We start from the raw sequence: 26,789 nt of genomic DNA on the forward strand, positions 1-26,789 counted from the left end.
ATTCATGATATGCAGTGAAATATATGAGGAAAAGAACCCATAGCTTTACCTTCCAACAGTGCCACAATATCATTGTGCTGAAGGTTGTGATTCCTCAATAAAACACATAAGTATTAAAAAAAAAAATGTTTTTGTGTTCCAAATCATATCTCTATACATGTCTTCATGTATTTTACTTTTCAGCCATAATGAATTTTCAATATTTATATATACGAAAGAAAATTGCCAGTTGCGAGGACTTTGTTATAATGGGAGTCGCCTACATTGCATCGTGTTTTGTTTCGATGAGCTGAGTCTGATAGGAATATGGCACTTGTATCTTCAAAAGCTAAACTACTTTGTGATCATGTTAATACTTTATGCACATTAAGTGGACTATTGAGTTTATGATCTGCTTTCGAGGGTAATGGGCAATTCTTTTACATTACAAGTGCAGGCCTTGGCTGAATTTTGTAGCTGCTGACTCGACAGCGTACATACACAGCCTTGAATAAGAAATGTGAAAGAGGAAATTGTTCCGACATTTAGTTTTTGCTGTCGCAGTAGCAAGCACTTGTCAATTTTTATTCTTAATATCACTCCTTTCCGGCTTTTTTAAAGGGATATTAGATAATTTTTGAGTGATCAACTTCCTACTAGAGTGGTATTCTTTTCTTGATACACAAACCTAAACCTGTGTTCTTCTTTTGATTCATTCAAGATAAAGTGTTCTAAGAAACATGACTTATCACCTGTGATAATCTTTCTCCATTGTGTACTATGGAAGAAATGTTTTGCTTTATTCTTTGACTGAAACGATTGTCTAAAGTACAAATACAGTGAGAATATGATGAGAGGGGTAGGGGAGGGGTAGGGATGAGAGGGGGCAGGAATAAAGATAAGCTTGTGCTTTATGAAATATATCACTTTTAAAATGAGTGAAGTGCCTACCCTACTGAGAAAAAGAAGGTCATTTGTACCATTGTGCATGTGAGCTATTTACGAACTGAACTGGCATATTACAGAGAAATACATATAGAATTCACTTACTCACTCAGAATGTGAAATTAACACTTTGATCACAAAATGAATGTGAAGATAAAGCAGTCCAATGGAAGGTCATTATTGTAAAGCTACACTCATCCCAGTTTTATTTTGTTTTGTTTTGTTGTTTTTTTGCTAGACATCCAAAGTGGCTTGTCTAAAAGAATTGTCATATAAATTCAAAAAGTCAGTACAATAGGACTGTGTGAAATTGAATGATGTGTTGACTGTAAGGATTTTTTTTATGCCTCCGCCACGAAGTGGTGCCGGAGGCATTATTTTCTTATACAGATGCAGTACATTGCATGCAGTAATCTTGTTGTGTTTTTTTCAGTTTTTATAGTTGGTGGTGTTGGGTTCTTTAGAGGCCATTTCATGCATTTGTCTGGCAAAGTAACGATTAATTACATGTAGCTTCCATTATGTCCTGTGTAAGCCCATGAAGATTTCCAGAAAATTAATACTCGATGAGTCCCAAACAGCTTTAGGATTGCCCCTAGCTGCACTGCATTTTGTGTTCTGTGCCAAGCAGAATGGGAAACTTAAAGGGATAGTATTGTATTGGTTGAGGTAAAAATTCAGCTTTTAATTTGCCAGATACTTACAAAACCACTGTATGAAATGTTAAGATATGCACAATTCAATGAGGAATTCAAAGTTGATTTGATGAAAATTAGTTTTGAAATGACTGAGATATCCAAGACAAAAGTGATCCTAATAAAAGGTGGGTCCAACCTTATATTATAATCGCTTTGTTTTGGATATCTCAGCCATTTCAAAACAGATTTTCATCAAATAAACTTTGAATTTTTCTTAGAATTATATGCTCTTTCAGATTTCATTAGAGGTTTCTCATTATCTTATAAATAATCAAAAAAATTTGGACTCCCAAGCCCCATCTCAACCAAAACCGTGCCATCCTTTTAAAGCATTTGCAAAATTAGGGAGTTACCACTCTGACAGCATCATGTGATTGATTGACAGACTGTGAGCTTGCAGCAGAGGCATTCATTACTGACGGAAAAGAGGCGCACTGTCCGTGGAACAGAGAGCGCTCCAATTTGATTCACCCCAGACAATCCAATTTTAGACCGGCACACAGGTGTTGGCCCCTTGCCGTGTCCCCGAATGCTGGCTCACGCTCGCCCCTAGCCCCCGTATAAGTGCAGCCCTGTGTGCCATGTCAGTTTCTGTCCACCAAAGAATGCCAGACATGACATGCTTAAAGGGGAAGGCTAGTAACTGATCAGTGGGAATCAGTGGAAATGCTGGGAGATGATTGTTCCAATCCTTATGGGATTCATTCAAGAGTTCATTGTATATCTATTGTTGTGTGAAAATGATTTGCTTCAGAATGGTCTCATATTCAAGTAATGTGCAGTTTAATGCTTCCAGGTTAGCGTCCCTGGTCAGTGACGGAGCATTAATCTGCACATTACTTGAATATGAGACCGTTCTGAAGCAAATCATTTTCACACAACAATAGATATACAATGAACTCTTGAATGAATCCCATAAGGATTGGAACAATCATCTCCCAGCATTTCCACTGATTCCCACTGATCAGTTACTAGCCTTCCCCTTTAAAGGCATTATTTACCATTTGCATATATGAAACAAAAAGCCAGCTTCAGGTATTCAAAATAATTCTTAAATGTGAGTTAGGGATAGAAACAACAGATGTAAAAATTTGAATCAGTATTATCAATGTTAAATATTGTTAAATGTACAAAATGTGAACAATAGTTACAATAAAAATGTTTCAAGACCAAACCGTACAGTTATGGTTCATTGAGAAAAAGAGTGATATCTCTGTATGTTTTAGGCTATGATATATTGCAAAAATTTCATATGGTAGGATGTTTTGTGATGCAACTGACGTGCATGCATGCATCAAAGTTGATATCTCAAACATTTATTTAAATCGCTGCTCCCAATGGTAAACAGGGCCTTTAATGTATAGTCCCACTCTCCCCCTTCCTCTGTTCCCCTCCCCGCCCCCCTTTTCTCCCGACCCATCATTTTGTAGCATTTCCTTGTTTCAACATTCATATGTCTCCATCCCCCTCTTTCTCTTTCTCGTTTTGCAGGACACACTCTGCTGAAGACAAGGCTGCCACCAACCATGCCGCCACCCTAACACAACCAGTATCGCCATAGATTCCAGGTGTTGCCCACCATCTCACCGGCATCAGTACCACCTTCAGCAGTTTTCACGGCCTTACATTGGAATACGCGTACAAAGAGTGGATTTTAGATGTGCCTCAGCTTTTGTGAAATTCATATTTTGTGTTCCCGTTTCCTTCTTGTTCTTTTTTTTTTCTATAAAGATAAATTTATATCTGGACCATCATTTGTCAGTCAGACTTGCTATTGCATTCCAAGTGCATTGCTGCAATTGTATTTGACTTGACTTTGGAACTACCCGACTGTGGGGTAAGCACAATACCTCTTATTTGTGGCCAGATAAAGGGGAATTTGTGCTGGGCTTGAGGTCGATTTCACGGTGTAGCACAGAGCTGTACTGTACTGTATGTAGGCAGCACACCACTGTTTGGGAGTGAACAGTATTTTAAAATTAGTCATAGTTGGGGGGTTTCTTCCCACCGCTTGTGGCCTGCACACGAGGAGTGGAGGTCTACATAACCCACATAACCTGTGTCGGAGGTGAACTTTTGTCGTGGTGGGATGTCTGTCTAATAAGGTGTAATGGAGAATTTCCCATTCACTGTGACGGGACTTTATTAATAGCCAGATCGCACTAGGTGCAGTGCTTGCAATTGCCTTTCACAGTGTGCTTGTGTCAGTGTGGATGGAAGCGCCATAAGGAGGAGATATATCTGTGATATCAATCTGGTGGTGATAATCCGTGCTCAGTGTACCAATGCTCTGTGAATCTGATTGGGGGAATATTTTGTGCCTTCTCTCAGTGGCGTGAGCTTCTCTCTCTACGTCGTCAGTAAGGACTGTCCCCTGGGCTTGTGCCTTGGATCTGTGTTAGTACATACATGATTTCCCTTTGGCAGTCGCACACATTTCTGTGCCTGGAAATATACAATCATTGATATTGGAATTGGATTTTGTGTCCCACAGAGCCAAGCATTTGATGCCAAGCTAATTGAGCTCTTCCTGTCTCCGTCTGCCACCCTGGTGTACTGCATGCAGGCCTGGGCTTCGAGAGCATGAAAATTTCACGACAGTAGAGTGTACGAAAGGAGGGTATCGTGCATCAAAGATGGCTACTGCAACGGTGAAGGCGAAATACGCATATGACTACAAGAATGGAAATGGGCTGCCCGCCCACATGGAGCCGGGAGATGTGTTCACACTGATCAAAAAGTCAAACAATGATTGGTGGTATGTACGCAAGGATGGCGAGAGGCCCGTGTACCTCCCAGCTACGTACCTCCAGGAGCAGCAGGACACGGTGCCTCCCACCAGTGGCGGCATACCCGAGAGGCGGGACCCGCTACAAGGCAGTCGCCATGGCAACCACGAAAATATGATGAATGAGATGGTGAGGAGGTTGAACAGGAACACGATAGTCGACGAAGAGCCCAGCAAGTCTGTGGCTAGGCCGACCAATTTGGACATTATTGTTCCAGCTCCGGACTCCAGAGACAGACTACCCAGTCCGTATTCTGACACAAGCAGCCCTCTGGTGAGTATGCATGCCTCAAACCATCTTTTCTCCCTTTTTTTTTTCCCCTCCTTGGATGAGTATATAGACCATTTATTCCTGCCAAGGGTGAATAATGACCTTTTATTCACTTTTAGAACAATTATACCCCTGGACAATTACCCCAGACCCTTCCCCTGACCTTGACCATATTCCTAATCCTGAAACTAATCCTAACCCAAACCCAAACTCAAACCCTAACCCTACAGGTAACCCTAATCTTTACTCTAACCGTAACACTAACCAGTATGAAGCTGGGGGGGGGGGGGGGGGTAATTGCCCTGATGCGCCTTTATTCTTATCTTTCTAACCTGTGGATGTCTCCTGACAATTGATATTAGAGTAGATGTTAGCAGTGTTCATGAGACTATTTAAAAAGAGAGTGCAATCAAACACAAAATTTTAGAGGTTTCAGCAAAACGTGGGATGTCAAAGGTTTATGTGCTGTCACAAAACAGGGAGTGATATTTGTAGTAACCACATGGTATAATATGCAAATAAGATGAGATAATGTCATAACTCTGTTGTTTCCCATTTACCTGTATGCAAATTTTGCCCCAAATCTTTTTGTTTTTCCACATGAAGTCATACAGGGGGGAAAAAAATGTATCGCTTGCATAATTTTTATCATGTAATGATCCAGCAATGATTACTTGTGGAGTAATCTGATACTGTGAAACCAGGAAACTTTCACAAATTTAGCGAAAGTAAAATATACACAAAAGTTTTAGTCTACACAGTGCATTGAATGCCAGAGGCAATTTCCAGAAGTTTCATTCTGCGAAAAAGGCTGTTGTCTCCAATTTGCGAATGTTGTTGCTAAACTTTGACCAACAGTAGGATTCTAATGGAATTTTGTGCACAACCAGTGGGATAGTAATGAATTCATGAAATCATTACCTCATCCAAACTGCATTGTGATGTCACCAATATTATTTTTTGGTGAAATCGTGTAAATTCCATTTTTGTTTCACTGTGTATTCTATGATATTTTTACCGTCCAGAACATATGATTTTGCACTGTTTGTGAAAGTTAACTTGAACAGGTTTTGAATTGCTTTTTTAAAACTGGCATCCGAGTAGTGTTGTATTTGGGGCAATAACCCCAAATCAGTCTGCCAGGATTTGCCTTCAGACCCCCGCTGCTGCAGACCACACCCACCAATACACCTCTTGGTCATACAGCAGCCTCCCCGTGTGTGGATTGTTTACAATTCTACCTTTGAATCTACCTGTGTGATTCATTTCTTTCAGCAACTTTCATTTTAACAGCAATACAGTGGACTCCCATTATAACGAAGTCCTTGAGACCGGCAGTTTTCTTTCATTATATTTAAATTTTGTTCTAACCAAACAAACAATAAAAATTCACAGAGTGGATAGCGTTACGGCCCTAATTTTTTACTTCGTTGTAACCAGAATTTTGCTATTTATAACCGTGTTTGTTAAAGCGGGAGTGCACTGTACAAAGATGAGCACTTGGAATACGATGAGAGCTTACAAATGTTGAAATCTCTTTGAACATTCCAGGTCAGATGGAATAAGAGTTGTAAACAGAATAAAGTCCTTTCAGTTGCAATGAAAGCATCTCGATGGAAGAATTTCATGAATTTGAATAATTACGCAGTACCCGCTGCATACTATAAGGTTTAGAACCAACACTTGCTGTTGGGCGAAAGCTCGGTGGTCTAGTGGAGATGACGCCTGTCCGGTGATCAGGAGGTCGTGGGTTCGAATCCTGCTCAAGTATGTACGCCCATGATTTTTTATCATGGCTACTACTAAAACACTGATCAATTCAGTGCTTATTAAGGTCGATGCAGGGCAATTTGTCAATCAGTTGCAAAGAATAAAGTCCTCTGAAATTTTGGTGCCCTGTTCCCTATTCCACTGCCAGCAATAGTGTTACTGATTGATTAGAACATCAGACCCTAATTTCAACAGAGCCTGCTGGAGGAAACAGTACATTGTAGATCTCTTGTGTGATTGTTTTTATTACTATAAAATCCTTTTAGTCAAATGATCCATTGGGAAACCAAAGTCTATCACGTCACACTATGTAAACTATATTGTGTTTGCTTTAGGAGCACTCAGATTCATCATATGTACAATGTATGCCTATGGCCATCTGTGGAATTGAGTAATATTTTCTGTCATATGACAGTACATGTAGCAGAATCATATGGCCCTAAGTATCCTTTCACGTTGACTGTTTTAGATGGGAAATCCTATCTGTATGTACAAATAACATATATCCATAGCAAGTTGAGTTGTGATCATGTATTCAGCCTGAATTTCTACCTTTTCTTCTTTTTTTTTAAAAGTCATTTCAAGGATAAAGCTCTTGTACATACATTTCATAGCTATGCAAAATTCAATATGTTTTCGAATGTCATTTCATAAGAACCTTATGGCTTGTCGTTTTTTTTTTTTTTATGAAGCAGATATTTGTGTGTATTTGTGTGTGTGTATTGTACACACACTTTGATTCATTATATTATCAATATTAGGTGTGTTCAGAGACCACTAGATGTACAATGTATAATGTAGGACTTGTCGTATACAACCTGCATGTTTATAATTATATCAGATATATTGAAAGGCCTGATCAATGTGCTTGTTTAAATGTTGTCATTTAATTCAATGTAATGTTTTTGGTCTGGAGGGATGGGGGAAAATTGTCTTTATTGTATTGTTTGAGTTTCAAAGACCTCTCTGTTGTTGTGAGTATTCATCAGCCATTTCACTGATATAATGCTAGGCTTTCGCTATTTATTGCAGTAGGACTGTGTCCTGATCATACTGTATGTCCTTTGACACAGTGGATTGCCTGTAAAGGTCACATGGTTATTCTGTATGCTGTCGATTGTCTAAAATGACAACTGAGATGGTAATCTTGATTGAGGCCAGTGGGTGTGGGATAATATAGCAAATCTGACGATGATGTTTATTTCTCTCGATGTGTGTGCAGTGATTGATACAAAACATATTTTGTGTCATTTATTACAGTGAGTACCAGTATACTGGTGTACATGTGTACATGATTGAATACTCATTTACATTGTACAGTCCTTCCCATGCAGCAGTGTGCTTTGTTACTGTATGTTCAGGATTCCGCTAACGAACATACATAAAGGGTTACAAGAGTGTGTCTGGATGAGATGGCAGCAATGCCCGTGATGAAGGGCAAAGAATTTCACCCAAACTGAAAGAACATACAAATGTACGTGTACATGTTATGCCATAGGATGTCAAGTACAGTTGTAGCTGCAGTGCCAATAAAACCCCATAACACACATGGTACTCACATAAAGTAATCTCAATAAATTAGATCATTTTTAAAAAGATATTCACCATACATGTACAAGTGTGTAAAAAGTGTATTAAGAACGATACAGTGCACTCAGGATAAATGTCAACATAAACAAAATGTGTTTTGTAGGAGGAGTAGTTCTTGTGTGAGTCATTTTTAAAGTAAATTAAGCCAAGATGAAATTGTCTGGGGAACTGTTTATTGATTACATGGCAATAATGTTGTCATCACCATTTCACACTTTAACTGGTTAATGGTAGTACTCGCTCCATCTGTACAAGTGTATGTGGTAGCCCATGATACTCCTCGACAGCCGCGAGGTTTATGAGGAAAGTCATATATCCTGTGCCAATACTCGCTCTCTCGTGCCAGACGAGGAATGCTCCTGCGCTAAAACGATGGATGAATTAGATAAATCGTGGGTGCTTTCTTCCATTTTTTTTTTTTTTACGTTCTATTAAAAGCCCGACTGTGAGTCATCATTATCCCAGCTGGCCAAATTGGCAGATTTTTTGCTGGCACATCGCACTTTGGAATCAATCAGCAAATGGGATATAATGAGGCTGGCATTCATATCCTGGTGCACTGTACAATGTACCTGATGTTCATGATTTGCACAGTGTGTGTGTCAAATCAGTAACATTATGATGTCATTTTGCTTCTTTGTTTCTTCCTGCCCAATGTTGTACAGTGTACATTTGATACATTTTACAATCTCTTGAACTGGAACCCTATACAGATAGGACCAGGGTGTGCATATGTGCGCTCATGTGGCTGTCTGTGTAACTACTTGTTGATTGCGAGATCAGTCAGGCACAGCTAGATAGATGTATACACTGTAGATGTACTGGATCCTAAACAGACTAAAATATAGATAAATTATCTTTTTCTCGTGTAGAGCTGATTTGCCTATATACAATGGGTCAATGTGTCACAGTTGATAAGGCATAAGGTCAGAGCCACAGACCTACATTGTAGATCTTACAGAATGAACAGCGATGAAGGAAAAGTGTATAAATTAATATGAAATTCAATCTTGTTTGTTACAATGTATGGTGATAAACATATTTCTTTGTTCTTGTTGTTGATAGAGTAACATTGAAAGACACGGTGTTATTGTTGCTTTGAGCTGATGTCTTTTCTCTGATACGAGATTTTTTTTCTTGCCAAATATTTGTAATAAAATGACAAGATTCATTGCTTCTCAGGCCTGCCATAAAAGGATGATATACTGTATAGGCTGAATATTTCGCGATGTTTTTATTTTCGCGAATTTTGCGAGTCAGGTGCTATTCGCGAAATTAAAGACACGCGAAAATATTGACTCTGATCCCGATGTGGATGTGACGAATGGTGTACAGCTGTACATACGTGTAAACATTTTTATACCCCCGCCACACATAGTGTGAAGGGGGTATATAGGAATCACCGTGATGTTGGTCGGGCGGTCGGGCAGGCGGTCGAGCGGGCGGTCGGTCGGTCTGTTGCAAAATCTTGCGTCGTGAACTCCTACAGTTTTGAAGCAATTTAAATGAAACTTAGGATAAATGATGATATTGAGGTATAGATGTGCAAGACATGTTTTTTTGTGTTTAACGGACAATACGTTGCCATGGTAACCATGATTTTACCAAAACCTTGTGGATTGAATAACTTCCATAGTACAATGTATTTAAGCAATCAATTTCAGAATTGGTATCTATGATGATCTATAGGTGTAGTTATGCAAGACACTCTTTGTGTTTGTACTTGACAAAGCGTTGCCATGGTAACTGCATGTTTTCTTCGAAATCTTGTGGAGTGAACAACTTCCACAATTTTGAAGCAATTGAAACCAAATTTGGTAGGCATTATGGCCCTGAGGTATAGGTGTGGAACTCATAATTTTTGTGTTTGTCACACAAACCATGGTAACCACAATTTTACCAAAACCTTGCAGATCGAATAACTTTTCCATCATTCAAGCAATTAAAGTCAAATTTAGTATGTATCATGATCTAGAAGTGTAGTTTTGCAAGACACCAATGTGTTAGTTTAAGGAAAAAGTGTTGCCATGGTAACCACTTATTTTTGTATCAAAATAAACCATTCAAGCTATGAAGGTCAAATTTGGTGTGTATGATGGTCTTTAAGTGCTGGGGGAAAGCATGTTTCCATTTGCTGTAAGTTTATACTCAGTTTCAACTCTGTAATTGTACAGTAAACTAAAATTATTCTGTTTCCAATTCGACAAATGCACAAACTTGGTATTAACGTCATTGCCCTCATGACACCACATACTATAAAGCAACACTAGGGGCGGGGGTATTAATCACCTTCAGTGATAATTCTAGTTCCATTCAGTACAGGACTCCATGATCGCGAATTTAACCACTCGCATAATCGTCGAGAATTCCCGAGTCGCGAAAATTTAGACTCGCGAAATATATGGTGTACATACAGTAGTGTTGGCTGAGGTGATGATTTAGCCCAACTTTTTTGCAAGATACTTAGAAATCACATTATGAAATGCTACAGAGCATGCAATTAAAAGAGGAACTCAAAGTTTTTTTTGATGAAAATTGGTTTTGCATTCCTGTTAGCTGAGTATACAGTACTTCAGCCATTTATAGGGAAGATGACCCCTTTATGAGTATCACAAGTTACAATGTGCATGTAGTAGCCATTATGTAGAAGGAATGGTTATTCTTAACATAAATTAGCTTGACAGTGGTGGTTTGGTTTTTAGCTCACCTGAGCCAAAGGCTCAAGTGAGCTATTGCGATCGCCCTTCGTCCGGCGTCCGTCGTGCGTCGTCCGTCGTGCATCGTCCGTCGTGCATAAACTTTTTACATTTTCATCTTCTTCTTGAAAACCCCAAGACCAATTTTCATCAAACTTGGCAAGTAGCATCCCTAGGGGGTTAGGAACTCAATTTGTTAATATGGGCACCATGCCCCACCCAGGGGGCCCCCAGGGGGGCCCAAACCCCCAAAATTAAGGAATCTGTAAAAATCTTCTTCTCTAGAACCAGAAGTGATAGAGCTAAGTTAATACTATGAGTTAGTACATTGATGACTGTAGTTTCAAGTTTGTTCATGGCAGAATCAGGGGTGCCCCCCTTGTGACCCAGGGGAGGGGGGTGGGGAGGGGTCCTAATAGGGCCTAACTTGTACATTTTCATCTTGTTCTTGAGAACCCCATGACCCATTTTCACCAAACTTGGCAGGTTGCATCCCTAGGGGGTTAGGATCTCATTTTGTTAAAATGGGCACCATGCCCCACCCAGGGGGCCCCCAGGGGGCCCAAACCCCCCAAAATAAAGGAATCTTTAAAAATCTTCTCTAGAATCAGAAGTTATAGAGCTAAGATAATACTATGAGTGAGTACGTTAATGACTGTAGTTTCAAGTTTGTTCATAGCAGATCCAGGGGTGCCCCTCTTGGGGGCGGGGGGGGGGGGGGGTTGGGGGTTGGGAAGGTCCAAATGGGGGCCTGAATTGTACATTTTCATCTTCTTCCTGAAAACCTCATGATGGATTTTCGTCAAACTTGGCAGGTAGCATCCCTGGGGGGTCAGGATCCCAATTTATCAAAGTGGGCACCATGCCCCACCCAGTGGGCCCCAGGGGGCCCCAATCCCCCCAAATTAAGGAATCTTAAAAAATTTGGGCCCTTATTGTACAATATATTTATACCCCCGCCAAACGAAGTTTGAAGGGGGTATATAGGAATCAGCGGACGGTCGGGCGGTCGGTCCGTTGCAAATCTTGCGTCGCGAACTACTTCCTCAGTTTTCAACTGATTCCCATAAAACTTGGCACAGATGTGTGCCTTGGGTTGTAGATGTGTAAGACGTATTTTTTGACAGTACCCAAAAGTACGTTGCCGTGGTAACGGCATATTATGGGCAAAAATGGGTACAAATCTTGCGTCGCGAACTCCTCCCACAGTTTTTGATCAATTTTTATGAAATTAGGTACAGATGTTCATCTGAATATGTTAATGTGCAAGACACATATTTCCGCAGTGGCAAAAAGTGCGTTGCCATGGTAACGGCATGTTATTGGTAAAATATAGGGCAAAATGCTTCATGGCAAAACTGCTTCATCAGTGTTCTTCCAATTCTCATGGAATTCATATTGAATGTTTGTCTTAGGATATAGGTCAGCATGACACATTTCTTGACAGCGACAAAAAGTATGTTGCCATGGTAACAGCTCACATATTATGAGCCAAAATGATGGAAAATTTTGTGTTGCAAACTACTTCCTCAGTTTTTGCCCAATTTCCATGAAACTTGGTACAGATGTGTGCCTTTGGTTGTAGATGTGCAAGACGCATTTTTCGACAGTACCCGAAAGTACGTTGCCATGGGAACGGCATATTAATGGCAGAAGATCAAGGAAAGATCTTGCGGATTTAACTACTTCCTCAGTTTTTTGACCAAAGCTTATGAAATGTTGTTTTGACCAAAGCTTATGAAATGTTGTTTGGCGGGGGTATAACCAGTCGCTGTAGCGACATTTCTAGTTTCATCTTCTGAAGTCAAATTTAGTATGTATCATGATCTAGAAGTGTAGTTTTGCAAGACACCAATGTGTTAGTTTAAGGAAAAAGTGTTGCCATGGTAACCACTTATTTTTGTATCAAAATAAACCATTCAAGCTATGAAGGTCAAATTTGGTGTGTATGATGGTCTTTAAGTGCTGGGGGAAAGCATGTTTCCATTTGCTGTAAGTTTATACTCAGTTTCAACTCTGTAATTGTACACTAAACTAAAATTATTCTGTTTCCAATTCGACAAATGCACAAACTTGGTATTAACGTCATTGCCCTCATGACACCACATACTATAAAGCAACACTAGGGGCGGGGGTATTAATCACCTTCAGTGATAATTCTAGTTCCATTCAGTACAGGACTCCATGATCGCGAATTTAACCACTCGCATAATCGTCGAGAATTCCCGAGTCGCGAAAATTTAGACTCGCGAAATATATGGTGTACATACAGTAGTGTTGGCTGAGGTGATGATTTAGCCCAACTTTTTTGCAAGATACTTAGAAATCACATTATGAAATGCTACAGAGCATGCAATTAAAAGAGGAACTCAAAGTTTTTTTTGATGAAAATTGGTTTTGCATTCCTGTTAGCTGAGTATACAGTACTTCAGCCATTTATAGGGAAGATGACCCCTTTATGAGTATCACAAGTTACAATGTGCATGTAGTAGCCATTATGTAGAAGGAATGGTTATTCTTAACATAAATTAGCTTGACAGTGGTGGTTTGGTTTTTAGCTCACCTGAGCCAAAGGCTCAAGTGAGCTATTGCGATCGCCCTTCGTCCGGCGTCCGTCGTGCGTCGTCCGTCGTGCATCGTCCGTCGTGCATAAACTTTTTACATTTTCATCTTCTTCTTGAAAACCCCAAGACCAATTTTCATCAAACTTGGCAAGTAGCATCCCTAGGGGGTTAGGAACTCAATTTGTTAATATGGGCACCATGCCCCACCCAGGGGGCCCCCAGGGGGGCCCAAACCCCCAAAATTAAGGAATCTGTAAAAATCTTCTTCTCTAGAACCAGAAGTGATAGAGCTAAGTTAATACTATGAGTTAGTACATTGATGACTGTAGTTTCAAGTTTGTTCATGGCAGAATCAGGGGTGCCCCCCTTGTGACCCAGGGGAGGGGGGTGGGGAGGGGTCCTAATAGGGCCTAACTTGTACATTTTCATCTTGTTCTTGAGAACCCCATGACCCATTTTCACCAAACTTGGCAGGTTGCATCCCTAGGGGGTTAGGATCTCATTTTGTTAAAATGGGCACCATGCCCCACCCAGGGGGCCCCTAGGGGGCCCAAACCCCCCAAAATAAAGGAATCTTTAAAAATCTTCTCTAGAATCAGAAGTTATAGAGCTAAGATAATACTATGAGTGAGTACGTTAATGACTGTAGTTTCAAGTTTGTTCATAGCAGATCCAGGGGTGCCCCTCTTGGGGGCGGGGGGGGGGGGGGGGGGGGGGTTGGGGGTTGGGAAGGTCCAAATGGGGGCCTGAATTGTACATTTTCATCTTCTTCCTGAAAACCTCATGATGGATTTTCGTCAAACTTGGCAGGTAGCATCCCTGGGGGGTCAGGATCCCAATTTATCAAAGTGGGCACCATGCCCCACCCAGTGGGCCCCAGGGGGCCCCAATCCCCCCAAATTAAGGAATCTTAAAAAATTTGGGCCCTTATTGTACAATATATTTATACCCCCGCCAAACGAAGTTTGAAGGGGGTATATAGGAATCAGCGGACGGTCGGGCGGTCGGTCCGTTGCAAATCTTGCGTCGCGAACTACTTCCTCAGTTTTCAACCGATTCCCATAAAACTTGGCACAGATGTGTGCCTTGGGTTGTAGATGTGTAAGACGTATTTTTTGACAGTACCCAAAAGTACGTTGCCGTGGTAACGGCATATTATGGGCAAAAATGGGTACAAATCTTGCGTCGCGAACTCCTCCCACAGTTTTTGATCAATTTTTATGAAATTAGGTACAGATGTTCATCTGAATATGTTAATGTGCAAGACACATATTTCCGCAGTGGCAAAAAGTGCGTTGCCATGGTAACGGCATGTTATTGGTAAAATATAGGGCAAAATGCTTCATGGCAAAACTGCTTCATCAGTGTTCTTCCAATTCTCATGGAATTCATATTGAATGTTTGTCTTAGGATATAGGTCAGCATGACACATTTCTTGACAGTGACAAAAAGTATGTTGCCATGGTAACAGCTCACATATTATGAGCCAAAATGATGGAAAATTTTGTGTTGCAAACTACTTCCTCAGTTTTTGCCCAATTTCCATGAAACTTGGTACAGATGTGTGCCTTTGGTTGTAGATGTGCAAGACGCATTTTTCGACAGTACCCGAAAGTACGTTGCCATGGTAACGGCATATTAATGGCAGAAGATCAAGGAAAGATCTTGCGGATTTAACTACTTCCTCAGTTTTTTGACCAAAGCTTATGAAATGTTGTTTTGACCAAAGCTTATGAAATGTTGTTTGGCGGGGGTATAACCAGTCACTGTAGCGACATTTCTAGTTTCATCTTCTACTTGAGAATGCCTGGTCAAATTTTAGTAGAGCTGTGAATAATTTAGATTAGTGACTGCGTGAAAGGTGAACTTGCGATACTCAGGTGAGCGCTAGACCCGCGGGTCTCTTGTTAAAAGAACACATTTGCCACTTTAATACAGAAGTGTTTGTTTGGGGTTTTTTTTAATACATCTACATTGTAGAATAATCAAACCTGGAGATTAACTATCCCTTGACATTGTGTTTTTTCCTGTCCAGATGTCACATTACATAACAAGTTCTTTGTATTTTCAGTAATAAAACTCCATTGTATGCCTACATACATTACAATTTATTTCAATATTTTAAGACAGTAGATATATATTTGTTCAATTGCTCCTTCCCCCTTATATTATTATATTTTTTTTTTATTTGCAACCTTACCTCATAAAAGCATTACATGTAGATGAGATCAAGTTAGTAACAAATTCATCTGTTTGGGCAAAACTACAAGACTAATACATTACAATACTGTATGCCATTTACAACTATACAAATGTACTGTATGTTCTATTGGATATCTTTTCAAGATAAAGTACATTTTGGAACTTCATTGAAAACAAGTCCTTGAAACAAAATATCCAATGAATTACATTTAAACAGGAAAAAAAAAAAAGATGAAAGGGGGGGGGGAGCCATTACAATTGTAGAATATTCTGTAGTATGCACACAGCTGTGTATAGATCTCTGCCATGCTTACAGGGGAGTCACAACAGAGCCATACTGCTGTCATTTCGAGAGTGTGATGTCTTCATCACTGGGATGAATGTGCGGTATTTCTGTCCCGTCGTCTGTCACAATGTACCATGTACAAGCACCGCTTGTGTTTGATACATTTCTCCACGGCCCGCCGGACGAGCGAGAAAGAAATAAGCCGGAGCCCCCGCCGTTAGGTGACAGTGGGAGGTCATTACTAGCATATCAAGTCAATTGCCCTTCAATGACTTGTCTCGAACAATTGCTTCCTCTTTGAGGTAATCAGGAATGTGAACAGTCTGCGACATCAGTCAGATTCTATTACCCCCCTCCTCCGAGATTTGATAGCCTAACCATTTGTGACAGTCCATCGTGCAATAGAAAATGACAAGAACAAGGGGAATTAAAGGGAAGTATTTTGTTGTTGTTTTTTTTATCTTTTGTAAACATTTCGTGGTTGAGAATCACGATGCAGATATAAAAATGATGTAAGGGGATGGAGAAATGAAGAGGACATCAGCAAGATTCAAGACAAACATGTACGTTTGTTTGCATCCATTGTGATAATTCAGTGAATCTACTTCACAACACAGATTTTTTTTTTTTCACACTTCATGTAAGTTACGTAATTCAGCCTTGATGCCTTTTGAAGTGATGTCAAAGTGTATGATTCAAATCTTATCGATAGTTCAACATCAGCGTAGTACGGGTAGATGCACCCTGTGTTGCACACTGTGTGAAATGGTGCACATCATAGAGTTTCTCAGCAGATAAAGTGATACAATGCAGTGCTTGCCAGCCCTGGGAAAGAACTGACATACAAATGGTAGGTCTTTATACTTATTTTAACAATTAAAGGACCACATATCTGACTTGCACACATATTCTTTAGAATTCATGACACATTGCTCATATGGTGTGGTTGAGTGAGATATTGACATCCCGTGATTTCAAAGGTTAAATGTGTAGGTGCCTAAATAGAAACATCTTTTCTGTTTAATGTGTACCAGACAATGTATCTCATGGTGAGATAAAGTGAAATGCTGTACATTAAAGATACTGTTTATCATTGTGGTGACTCAGTTTTAGAACTTTCTCAATTTCACCGGCTAAGCTGTACATGCATGATCATTTTTAATTCCAGTGAAATTCCAGCAAACAAAAGCTGTGAGAATGATGCCGTCACAGTCAAGTGATCTGTGTAAGAAGCATCACCATGCTAATAAAGCACTTAATGTATTGTTTCATTCTTACACTGCTGTTTAAGAGAAATATTGTGTATGCTAAATCTGTTCATTCGTAAAATAGATTGTTAGATTCTTGAAGCACTTAGTGTTAAGTGCCAGCCATACTGTTTTTAGCTGTCAAATTTCCACAATATCAGACACTTTGTTTGCATACATGGGACCATGCAATCTCAAATTTCTCAAACTTGAAATGTTTTGAAGCAGTGCCTTTATGATATACAGTGTACATTTGTACCAAGCCATAAATCAACCACAAGGTGACACCGCTGAAGTAGACACACTCATTTCATCTTTTAGCCATTATTCCATTGTGACATAATGACAGTATGGAATATGTGCCAGAGAAGGTGATAAAGTTTGCCTCCACCACCAATGTCGATAAGCTAAAAACTTATACTTATTACTTCATGACAGATGAATTGCTTTCTGAAAATTCAAAGTGAAAGTGTACTTTTGTGGCATGATGACAGAACACTATAAATATCCTATAAAGTTTTTATCAAAACAGGAAAATCCATTGTCAACTCATGCACTCCCCTGGACAGTGCTCTTCAGTGCGAACATGGCCAGTCGGACATTGCTGCAAGCTCTCACCCTTCAGTTATTTGCACTTTAAGAGAATCATGTGACTTCATACCGTCTGTTTGTTCTTGGTTTTTTGGTGTTGTTTTTTTTTTCTATGTTTTTAATGTTCATGATACCCCTCCGAACTGGGAAGTGTGTCTCAAAAAAAAAAGACACACTCAAGAAAGAAAGAATAGAGAAGAAGCAGACAAAAAATAGCTGGACTTTGAATGGGAGGTACAGGGTGATCAGCGTAGCATTGCCAATTGAACGTTTGTGGGAGTGATTAGAATGAAGCTTTGTGAGAAGTGCACAAGATTGTTTCTTCAACAGCAGGAAAAACTTCTCTACTTTGTAGGGTTTTTTTCTCGGGCCCAGCCAGCTTTTGTGGAACCCTCTTATTCATTGGATTTTGTACACAAAAGGCTCTAAACTGTGGAGGGAGAACTTGTGCATGCATAAAACTGGAATTTGATTTGGCAATATTTCAGTTGTGCCCAGTACCGGTACTTCTCTTTTGCATGCTGGTCTTCATAATAGCAGAGTTTGGGGAACTGGAGGAGGTGAAGAATGAAGAAGTTTTTCACCCAGTTGGTGGTATACGTGTGACCCATGTGTGCTGGTGACAGAACCGGTGCAGTGTTTGCCACTGTTACAGTACTTTAAAGTGTTATTTTTGGTGTCGCACAAGCAGCATTGGCTGTGTGGCGATTGTCAGTGTCTGTCACAGAAAAGGTACCAGTGGTGTGCAAGGCTGGTTTACTGAGATCAACTTCCCGCAGTGTGGCTGCTTGCTCATCAACAAACAAGAACTTTGGAACCATATTGCACTGAGATTACAGACTGCTGTATTTCAAACAACATGTACTAGGTTTACTAGTGATTGTGTGACTTTTTGTGAGCACAGTATGATTTATCGTTGGAATGGATGAGACTTCCTCATTCTTTATCATCGCAGGGGAACTACTGGCTATGCTTGACTTGATCAATTGAGTTTGTATTAAAGCTCTGCATGATACACAAGTGTAAAACAGTTACTTCAATGTTTTAGCCATGGCTGCCAAGGGAGAACAGCGTGTGGTGCAGCCAAAGCAAGGTGCAAATACTAGGCCTCGCTCCAGTTTCAGAGGCAAGAAAGCCCTAACAGATGACAACGACAACATCAAACTTCCCGGGCTTGAACCAGAAAAGGCCTCGGAAGAATTAAAGAGGGTGAAATCAAGACTGAGGAGTGTCCGAGAGGCCCCTAGAGGTGGGAAGTTCGAAGCAAAAGCCACAGGGGAGGAGAATGTAAAGGGAACGATGGATGTAGACACACAGCCTCAGGACAAAAAGGCAGCATCAAAACTGGATGACATCTCAGTAGTAGGAAGTCCTATTCTTCGAAACAAACTCTCAAGTCACCTGCGGAATGTGCAAATGTCGGTTGCCATAGCGGACGCTGGTGCAGGATTGGGTGTAGGCGAGAATGGTTTTTCCCCCAGAGAGTCACCAAAGTTCTCGCCAAAATACTCCCCAAAGATGGGCACGGAGACTCTCGGTGAGGGCCAACCCGGAAACATCCATGGATTGCCTGGGCGCTTCATTTTCGAGAGGAGAGGCAGTGGAAGGCGGAGTATATCAAAGGGGGGCGTGGAGGCAGAGGAACCCAAAGGAAAGAATGTGGAGGATGGTCCAGAAGGAGATGCAGAGAGTGCTAAAAAGCCAAAGGGGATAACTAGAAAGTTTGCCAGTATAAGGTTCAAATCCAAGTCTGTGCACAAGGCTGATGAGGGGAAAGAGAACAATGCCAAGGATAGCAAAAGAGATAAGAATAGTGGCAATCAGGAAGAAGGTGACCCCAAAGGTGGGGATATGAATAGCAAGTTTGGCAAGAATGCGCCTTCCAACAAGGAAATGGTCAAGGAGCTGGCAAGCTTCAAATTCAAAGGAGGGAAACCGCTTGATGAGGGCAACTTGAGGGTAGCGGAGGGCTTTAGGCCCAAGAAAGCTCTTACTAAGTCTGCTTCTTTGGGGGATGCTCCCAAAAATGTTGTGTGGGGTGACCCAGCCAAGAAAAGCCCTTCATTTAATCGGAAGGGAAGCAGTGTGGTGATCAGGGTGACAAAACCTTCCCAGAGAGACACTGTCAAGAGTGAACACGAATATGATCTCATTGGTGCGGACAGAGCAGGACCATCACAGCAGTTGACCAAGAATTTGGGAGGTACCTCAAATGAAAGTGACAGTGACAGTGACAGTGGCAGTAACAACAACTTGCAAATCCCCATGGAAGAGGGCAGGGAGTATGCTGTGCTCTGTCCGTTGGACGAGGATGAAGGCAGCCTCCTCAGCTCGCAAAATCCTGCGACTGAGGGTATTGAATACTATACACTCTGTCCATCTGAGGAAGAAGAGGGCACCCCTTCCAATGAACTCGGGGAGGTTGGATGCAAAGGGTCTGGATCACAGAGTGCGGGACCGCAAGGAAAATACAAAGACCATGTGTATGAGGATATACAGGAAGTTATGGCAAACCTTCCACCACCGCCACCAATTGAGGCCTATCAAGTTTCTCATCTGGCATCTGGTAACATAGAGACAGCAGAGCCACTACTTTATGATAGGCCCGCCTTGACCAGCACCTTCAAACCACCCATTCCTGACTTTGTAGAGTATGATCAACCATTACCTCCCAAGGTAAGCACAAAGACTACTGTAAGAGTGGAAGGTATGTGCAGTTAGCATTATTTTTTTTTTTTTTCATTCGGCCAATTTTAAGTGATGTTTACTTGCATGTAGTTTTATAGATCTATTATTCATAGATAATTATAGATCTAAAGAAGCCTTTCTGGCCATATTTCAGTATTTCCGAGAAAGAATGTTTGTGCTTAAATTATTTTGCAAATCTTACTCTACAGCAAATATTTTGTGTTAAAAGCACTGACTGCCCTATTATGTGACAAGAAGGGTACAGTGTATGTTAGAAGCTGTGGTTAGCACCCTTCCCAGTTTATGTGCCCTTTTACCTGTATCTCTACCGAGTAGCATGCATGAAGTTTATTTAAAGTGAAAACATAAGTCTCATATATGCCTGCAGAATTGTTGATTTCAGCTCCAAAATGTACACATACAGGTTGTATGCATAAGAAATGTGTGAAATAATATCTGTAATAGCATGATTTCAGGTGGGCAACAAGGAGAATGTGAAATATAAGCCAAAAAGGTTTGTCGGGAGTACTGCAGTTTCAGAGCTTTACTGATCGTGGTTGCTACGTAATTTTTCTTTATCGCTTATCGATAGTCAACAAATCAGGCCACAGCAAGAGCCACCAATCTTCCATACTAGAGCGAATAGCATATACAATTAATGTACAGGACGCTTGTTGGAAAATGTGATTGCTAGGGCATGATCAATAATCGCATAACTTTCCACCTACTAACTACTGAATGGAGATGGTGCTTCAGGAATAAAAGTTGTGTACTACGATCAAAATTATTTTACCCCTTTAATCTCAAACACTCCATATCACCTCAATATCCCAGCAAAGCGCGTCAATCCGTCACGTTTCTTGGTAGACCCGTTGATATTGCAAGCAACTTCCAAATGGTAGAAGATGAATTTTGAGCCCTCCTGAGAACTAATGTATGTTGCACTGCATCAGTGCTTATCAGTGAGGAACAAAATGAACTGTAACGCTTGAATGATGATAATCTGCATAATATGCATGAGATTCTGATTTAGGTATACAGTGTATCTACAGCAATGCATGCCAGGGCATTTCAGAAGAGATTTATTCCACTTCTGTGAGTAAGTATTTGAGCAACTATAGTGTAGGATCTCATGTCATTTTTAGTAGGCAGGTCCCCATTCATTTTTCTGGCCCTAATTGTGAGTTGTGTTAATCCAGGATATTGATTTTTCTTTTCATTTCATTTCATTTCAATAAATTTTCATATTTCTCAATAAAAGAAAGCAGATGTACACTTACAATGTAAAATAGTATAATAAATAATGTGAATTATTTTGTATTTAATTGCCAATGTCATGAATACGCCTGTTATTACTTGATTTTGTAGATCAACATAAGCTGCAAGTACGTGTACAACTGTAGTCATCTTAAAAGGCTGTACCTACTTGTAGAAGAGTGTGCAAAAGACAAACAAACAAACAAACAAAACAAATGGAAACACATTGTCAAGAGAAAGTGCAAAAGCCAACAACAAATAAAGCATGTTGCAAATCATATGTTTATGAATTAAATGTTCATCTACTGTATATCAGCTATGGGAATCAGGGACCAGTTTCAGTAAGTAGTCCTGAAACCAATCAAGAGCAGTGCCTGGAAGGATAACACTCCCATTAAGTGCATGCAGTCATCTTTTGTCCCCCATCGTGTAAAATTACTTGTCTAAACTACGGCATGCTTTGATACCCAAGCTTGGTCTTGGAGTACAAATGTACTTTCCTTCCTGGTTTGCTGTCTGTGTCAGTAATTATAGTATTCTGGGGAATCATGTCTATTCTTATGTATACATATAAAGTGACATTTCAGAAATATGTGGCTCGCATTGCTAAAGGACACTGTAAGTTCCTTGTCAGGTACAATACATAGTGCATATAGGCCTCTGTTTTGTTGTTCCTTTTTTTTTAATCAGTTGTTGACATTGTTTGCTTGTATAGGTTTGTAATGCACATGTACAGTATTTTTTTTTTTTTTTTTTTTTATATCAGGCACATGCCAGTATTGTGAAATGAACCATAACATGTCATCCTAGGAGTTCCTGTGAAAGTGTTTTGCTAGCTGCTGCTTAGTTTTTGTTTACGTGATTCTCTCTGCTTGTGTTTGTGGTAAAAGCACTGTAAAGCAGAGGAGTATACTCTGTGTAATGTTGTGACTGACATCCAAGGTTACCGTGTAGTGTAGGTTGAAGAGGCTGAACCGAAGAACTTTTCAGGGATGAACTGCAAGAAAGTGTATGCATACAAAGTACAGTACGTCCCATCTGACCAGCATTTCAGTTTGCTGCAGGAAACACTGATGATCCAAATTCCTTTTCATCACGTGACTGAAAATGCAAATGAATAAGGAAATTACTGGTAAGTAGTATACAATACTGTATGAGACACTAGGATTTAGGGAGTCAGTGCAACAGAGATACTGTACATCCCTCTTCAATAGTCACAAAGAGCCAAGACTCCAAACACAGAAAGCAAGTTTCGAAAAGGAAGCATACAGGTTGTAGTTAGCAAAATACTCTGGAACACTGTGCTTTCGATCTCCTTTGCTTCCTGCATTGACTGGTGGTGGGAAAGGAGAAAGCATAGGATATATTATCATTGGCTTTGTCAAGTTATTTGTCAAAGAGTTCAGATTCACAACCATGGACATTTCAAGTGATGGCGATCCGCGCCAAGAAAGCATTGCGAGCGATGTGAGCACAATGAAGCAGGTGGTGGACAGACAGGAGGAAGTGATGCTACGGGTGGTGGAGGTGGAGAAACGAATAGGAGCTTTGGAAGAGAGTGCTGAAGGTGCGCCTGACTGGGAGGAGGGAACAGATACTTGCAAAGGAAGCGACGATATGTCCGACCACGATTATGAAATGGTAGATGGCCGCAATTTCCTCAAGCCAAAGGGGCTTGACATCAACCATGGTGAGGGGAAGGGAGAGGAGGATGCTCTTGTAAGGAAGTGCATCGCTTCATATCGTGAGGTCGAAGCCAGGTTGCAGGCTCTTGAGACCAGGGTGGACCTCTTGGAGCGACGCAGGGAAGGCCATGAAGCGGGAGCCGCAAATGGTGACAACAGTTCTCAAAGGCTCCCCATGGGCCTCTCCTCAAGTTTATCAGAGCTTGATAGCATTTCGGAGGCCATCTATGAGGAAGATGAAGGGAGCAGTGCTTCGATAGCATCCGAAACTATCGGTCCTGAGCGGCCAGCTAGGGAGTCCAAACACAAGACCACACCAACCACCCACAAGAAGCGGCACCTTTACATTCTGAAGGGTCGAAGCGCCAGCGATGGCTGCCTGTCAGACAGCGAGGGCTTCCACGAGAAAATGGCCCACAAGATGGCGCACGTGACTGCCAAGTTGGGCAAGATAGCCAGGGTGTCCAGGAGTGTCAAAACGGGACATGGCAAAGAAGATGCAAAAAAATTGGACCAGGTAAAAGGTGTTGGCAAGCTCCTATCACACGAAAGCAAATTTCTGCACCTTAGCCAGTAATAGGCACTTTGTGAAATACTCCTGAGAAGGATGGTATCATTGAATGTTTCAGGTATTCCAAGGAATGCTTTCTTTTTCCTAGATCCTCTCATCTAGAAGTGTACCCCACATGCACACAAAATGCAAGTAATCCCATATTCTACTTGTTCAAGAAACCCCTTGTCTCAAAGTTGTTAGTCGGTTTCTGGCACTCCGTCGCATTCTTATTATGATCTTGAGTGTTTTTATGTTTCATGCACAAAGCTGTGGATCTCTCAGAGAGGAGCAGGATCAGATGAATAATTGATATGACAGGAAATGATGGACTGACTTGGCATTTCTTGTATCTTGGCATGCATTCAAACTGGTCTTCTCTCTCCATTTTTTATGTCTTCATCCCGAATAGCACAAGAGGCATTCTTTATCTTATCAATGCTTTTGCTGTGTCAAAATGATACAAATGTATCTGCTCGGCCACGTACTTGTATGAGCAGGTTTTACATTTATGTCAAGAAAGCTAAGAAATTGAGAATGGTATTAAAATGTGGTAATGAAATTTTGATATTTTGTATTATTAAATCTCTCTTCCAAGCAATAATTCAAGAAACATATGATCCAATTTAGTCCAGCGTGGTGCAGTGAAAGCTCAGGGAAAGATACTTCGCACACAATATTTGAATTAATTGAATTTTATTCAGATGCTTAAAGATTGCATAGTGTTTGCTGTAATGCAAGAGATATTTAATAAAATTCAGTTTTCATAAGTTCAGTAAATCAATTGTGACACAACACTTAACCAGTTTTAACTTCAGTCAAATTTTCAAATTACTGTGCAAATGAGATGATTCATTTATGAGATTGATTATGCTCGAGGGACACAAAGATACATAATCGAGCAAAATGGGCCACAAATCAAAACATCTTTTCTCAAATTATAGCCGTCAGCTGTGATTTCCAAGCAAGGATCCATCCAATATACAGTATGTGTATGATCTTTAATACTGGGTAACATTTTATTATTTTTTTTCTCTGTGTGCTTTATGTGTGTGTGTGTGTGTGTGTGTGTGTTTTGGTTATGTTTTTTGAAATAACACAACATTCTTTTTTTAATAACACAAAGCATGTGTGTCATATTCTCTGAAGTGAAAGTGTGGCTGTCATCTGCTTAATTCAAGTTTAGGGATCCAACATGTAGATTTCCAATAGCAGGAAACAGTTTTTTTTTTATAGTGTTGTGTGTGTGTGTGTGTGTGTGTGTGTGTGTGTGTGTGTGTGTGTGTGTGTGTTTCTTTTTTTCATCATATATTTATCTTTAATAGCAGGCATATTAGCGCACTTGTGCCTGCACAGTTTATTTCTTTTTGATATTTCCCTCATAAATTCTCTTCTGAATTGTTAAAACAGGAAAAAAATTGTCTGTGAGCAGTGTATGTCTATTGTAGTCTCATCGGTCAGAATGTGTTCTGACTTGTAGCAAGAATAATCAAATTTTTTAGATTTTCTGTTCAGTTATGTTTTTCCTGAAAAAAAAAAGGAACACAAAGATAGAATAGGAATCCTTATACAAGTGTTTGCATGTATAAAGAAATGTCTACTTTATCAATTGTAGCATTATAAATTAGTTTTTTTATCATCATTACCAAAATTCATCATTGGAAATCACCCCTTTCCAAAGAGTTGTGCAAAGTATTCAAACAGATTTTCAGTGAAGAAATAGTCTGAATGTCCATATGCTGTACATTGTATAAATACAATGTATCCTTACCTGTTGAGGATGAACTGATTTTGCTAGATATACATTTTCCATCATAGGTAACTGCCTGAGTATACTCGGGACTAGTCTTCAATGAGTTAATGAATTGTGATGCTTGTGTTACAAAATATTAGGTCAGCATCTGTAGCTATCCTGTTTGACTTGTTATTGCTGCTGATCTTTTACATTGCACCAAGATATGTAGTAGTAATGTTTGTATTGTTCAATGCAATGTATGATGTTGAACATTCATTTTTTTCTTTTGTATTACAAAACCATGTAATTCTAGTACAGATGTATTGCATCCTGTTGCGCCACAGGTTTTGTCCGCATTCTGAAGATAAGGTAGGAAACAAAAGTGAGGGGGAAGGGATGGGATATAGTTTTACCACAACAATGTTGGAATCATTAACTGCTACCTTATGTGACTGATGTTTACATCAATATAAAAATTGCAATGTCGCCTGAATGAAACACTGTGAATGGAATGCAAAAAAAAAAAAAATGAATAAATAAAAAAAAAAAATGTCAGCCCTCATGTGTTGGAAGTGTGTCATAAGGCAGAGAAAATGATGCACAGTTCAACTTGGTATTGTACATGTATGTACTGTGAAAGCTACATCCCACATTGTACTGTATGTACAAGTATATGAGAGACAGATCTTGTGCACTATGTCAACATCAGTGCACAGTCATTGTTTTGACAACATAAGGGTATAGTTTTGCAAGCTTGCACCATATACGGTTATTTCCTGAATGTTGCCATGTGTTCTAATGTATTTCTTTGCAGAGAAGCACTTGAAGAGCATATCTACAATTACATCCTACATATTGTAGAGAGGTAGACTGCAATGTGAAGAAGTACATGTATTTTTTTTTCTCATACAGTAGTCCCACCTATGTATATCTGTGTGCTATCTATTACAGACCAGTTTGTAATTGAAATGCACTGAAAGGGAATTTGTCAATGTTATGAGCTACATGTAGTATGCCAAATGCATGCAGGATACAGTCAGTACATTGTACATAAAGCAGTGTATGTAATCCATTAGATTGTATGCTCAAAGCTCTAGTGTAGTTTGGGTATTACTGACCATAGATAGAACAATAATTCTGGACAAACAGGCTGATATATTTTTTTTAAACCCTATTGCTGCAAATCTTATTTTATGCAATAGACATGGTAAGATTTGATTTACCACGATAAAAATTTGTTAACAGAG

At 40.1% G+C, this 26,789-nt stretch overlaps 1 protein-coding gene across 1 annotated transcript in view; it reads left to right on the plus strand.

Moving 5' to 3' along the window:
• The first annotated feature begins 18,677 nt into the window (after positions 1-18,677).
• LOC140243455 (uncharacterized) overlaps positions 18,678-26,789 on the plus strand; it is a 77,850-nt gene continuing 69,738 nt past the window's right edge. Inside the window, exon 1 of the mRNA XM_072323132.1 lies at positions 18,678-20,303. Coding sequence (XP_072179233.1) covers positions 18,678-20,303 — 1,626 coding nt within the window. The remainder of the gene's footprint in view (positions 20,304-26,789) is intronic.

Source organism: Diadema setosum, chromosome 20 (genome assembly GCF_964275005.1).
Source record: "Diadema setosum chromosome 20, eeDiaSeto1, whole genome shotgun sequence".
NCBI classification, from domain to species: Eukaryota; Metazoa; Echinodermata; class Echinoidea; order Diadematoida; family Diadematidae; genus Diadema; species Diadema setosum.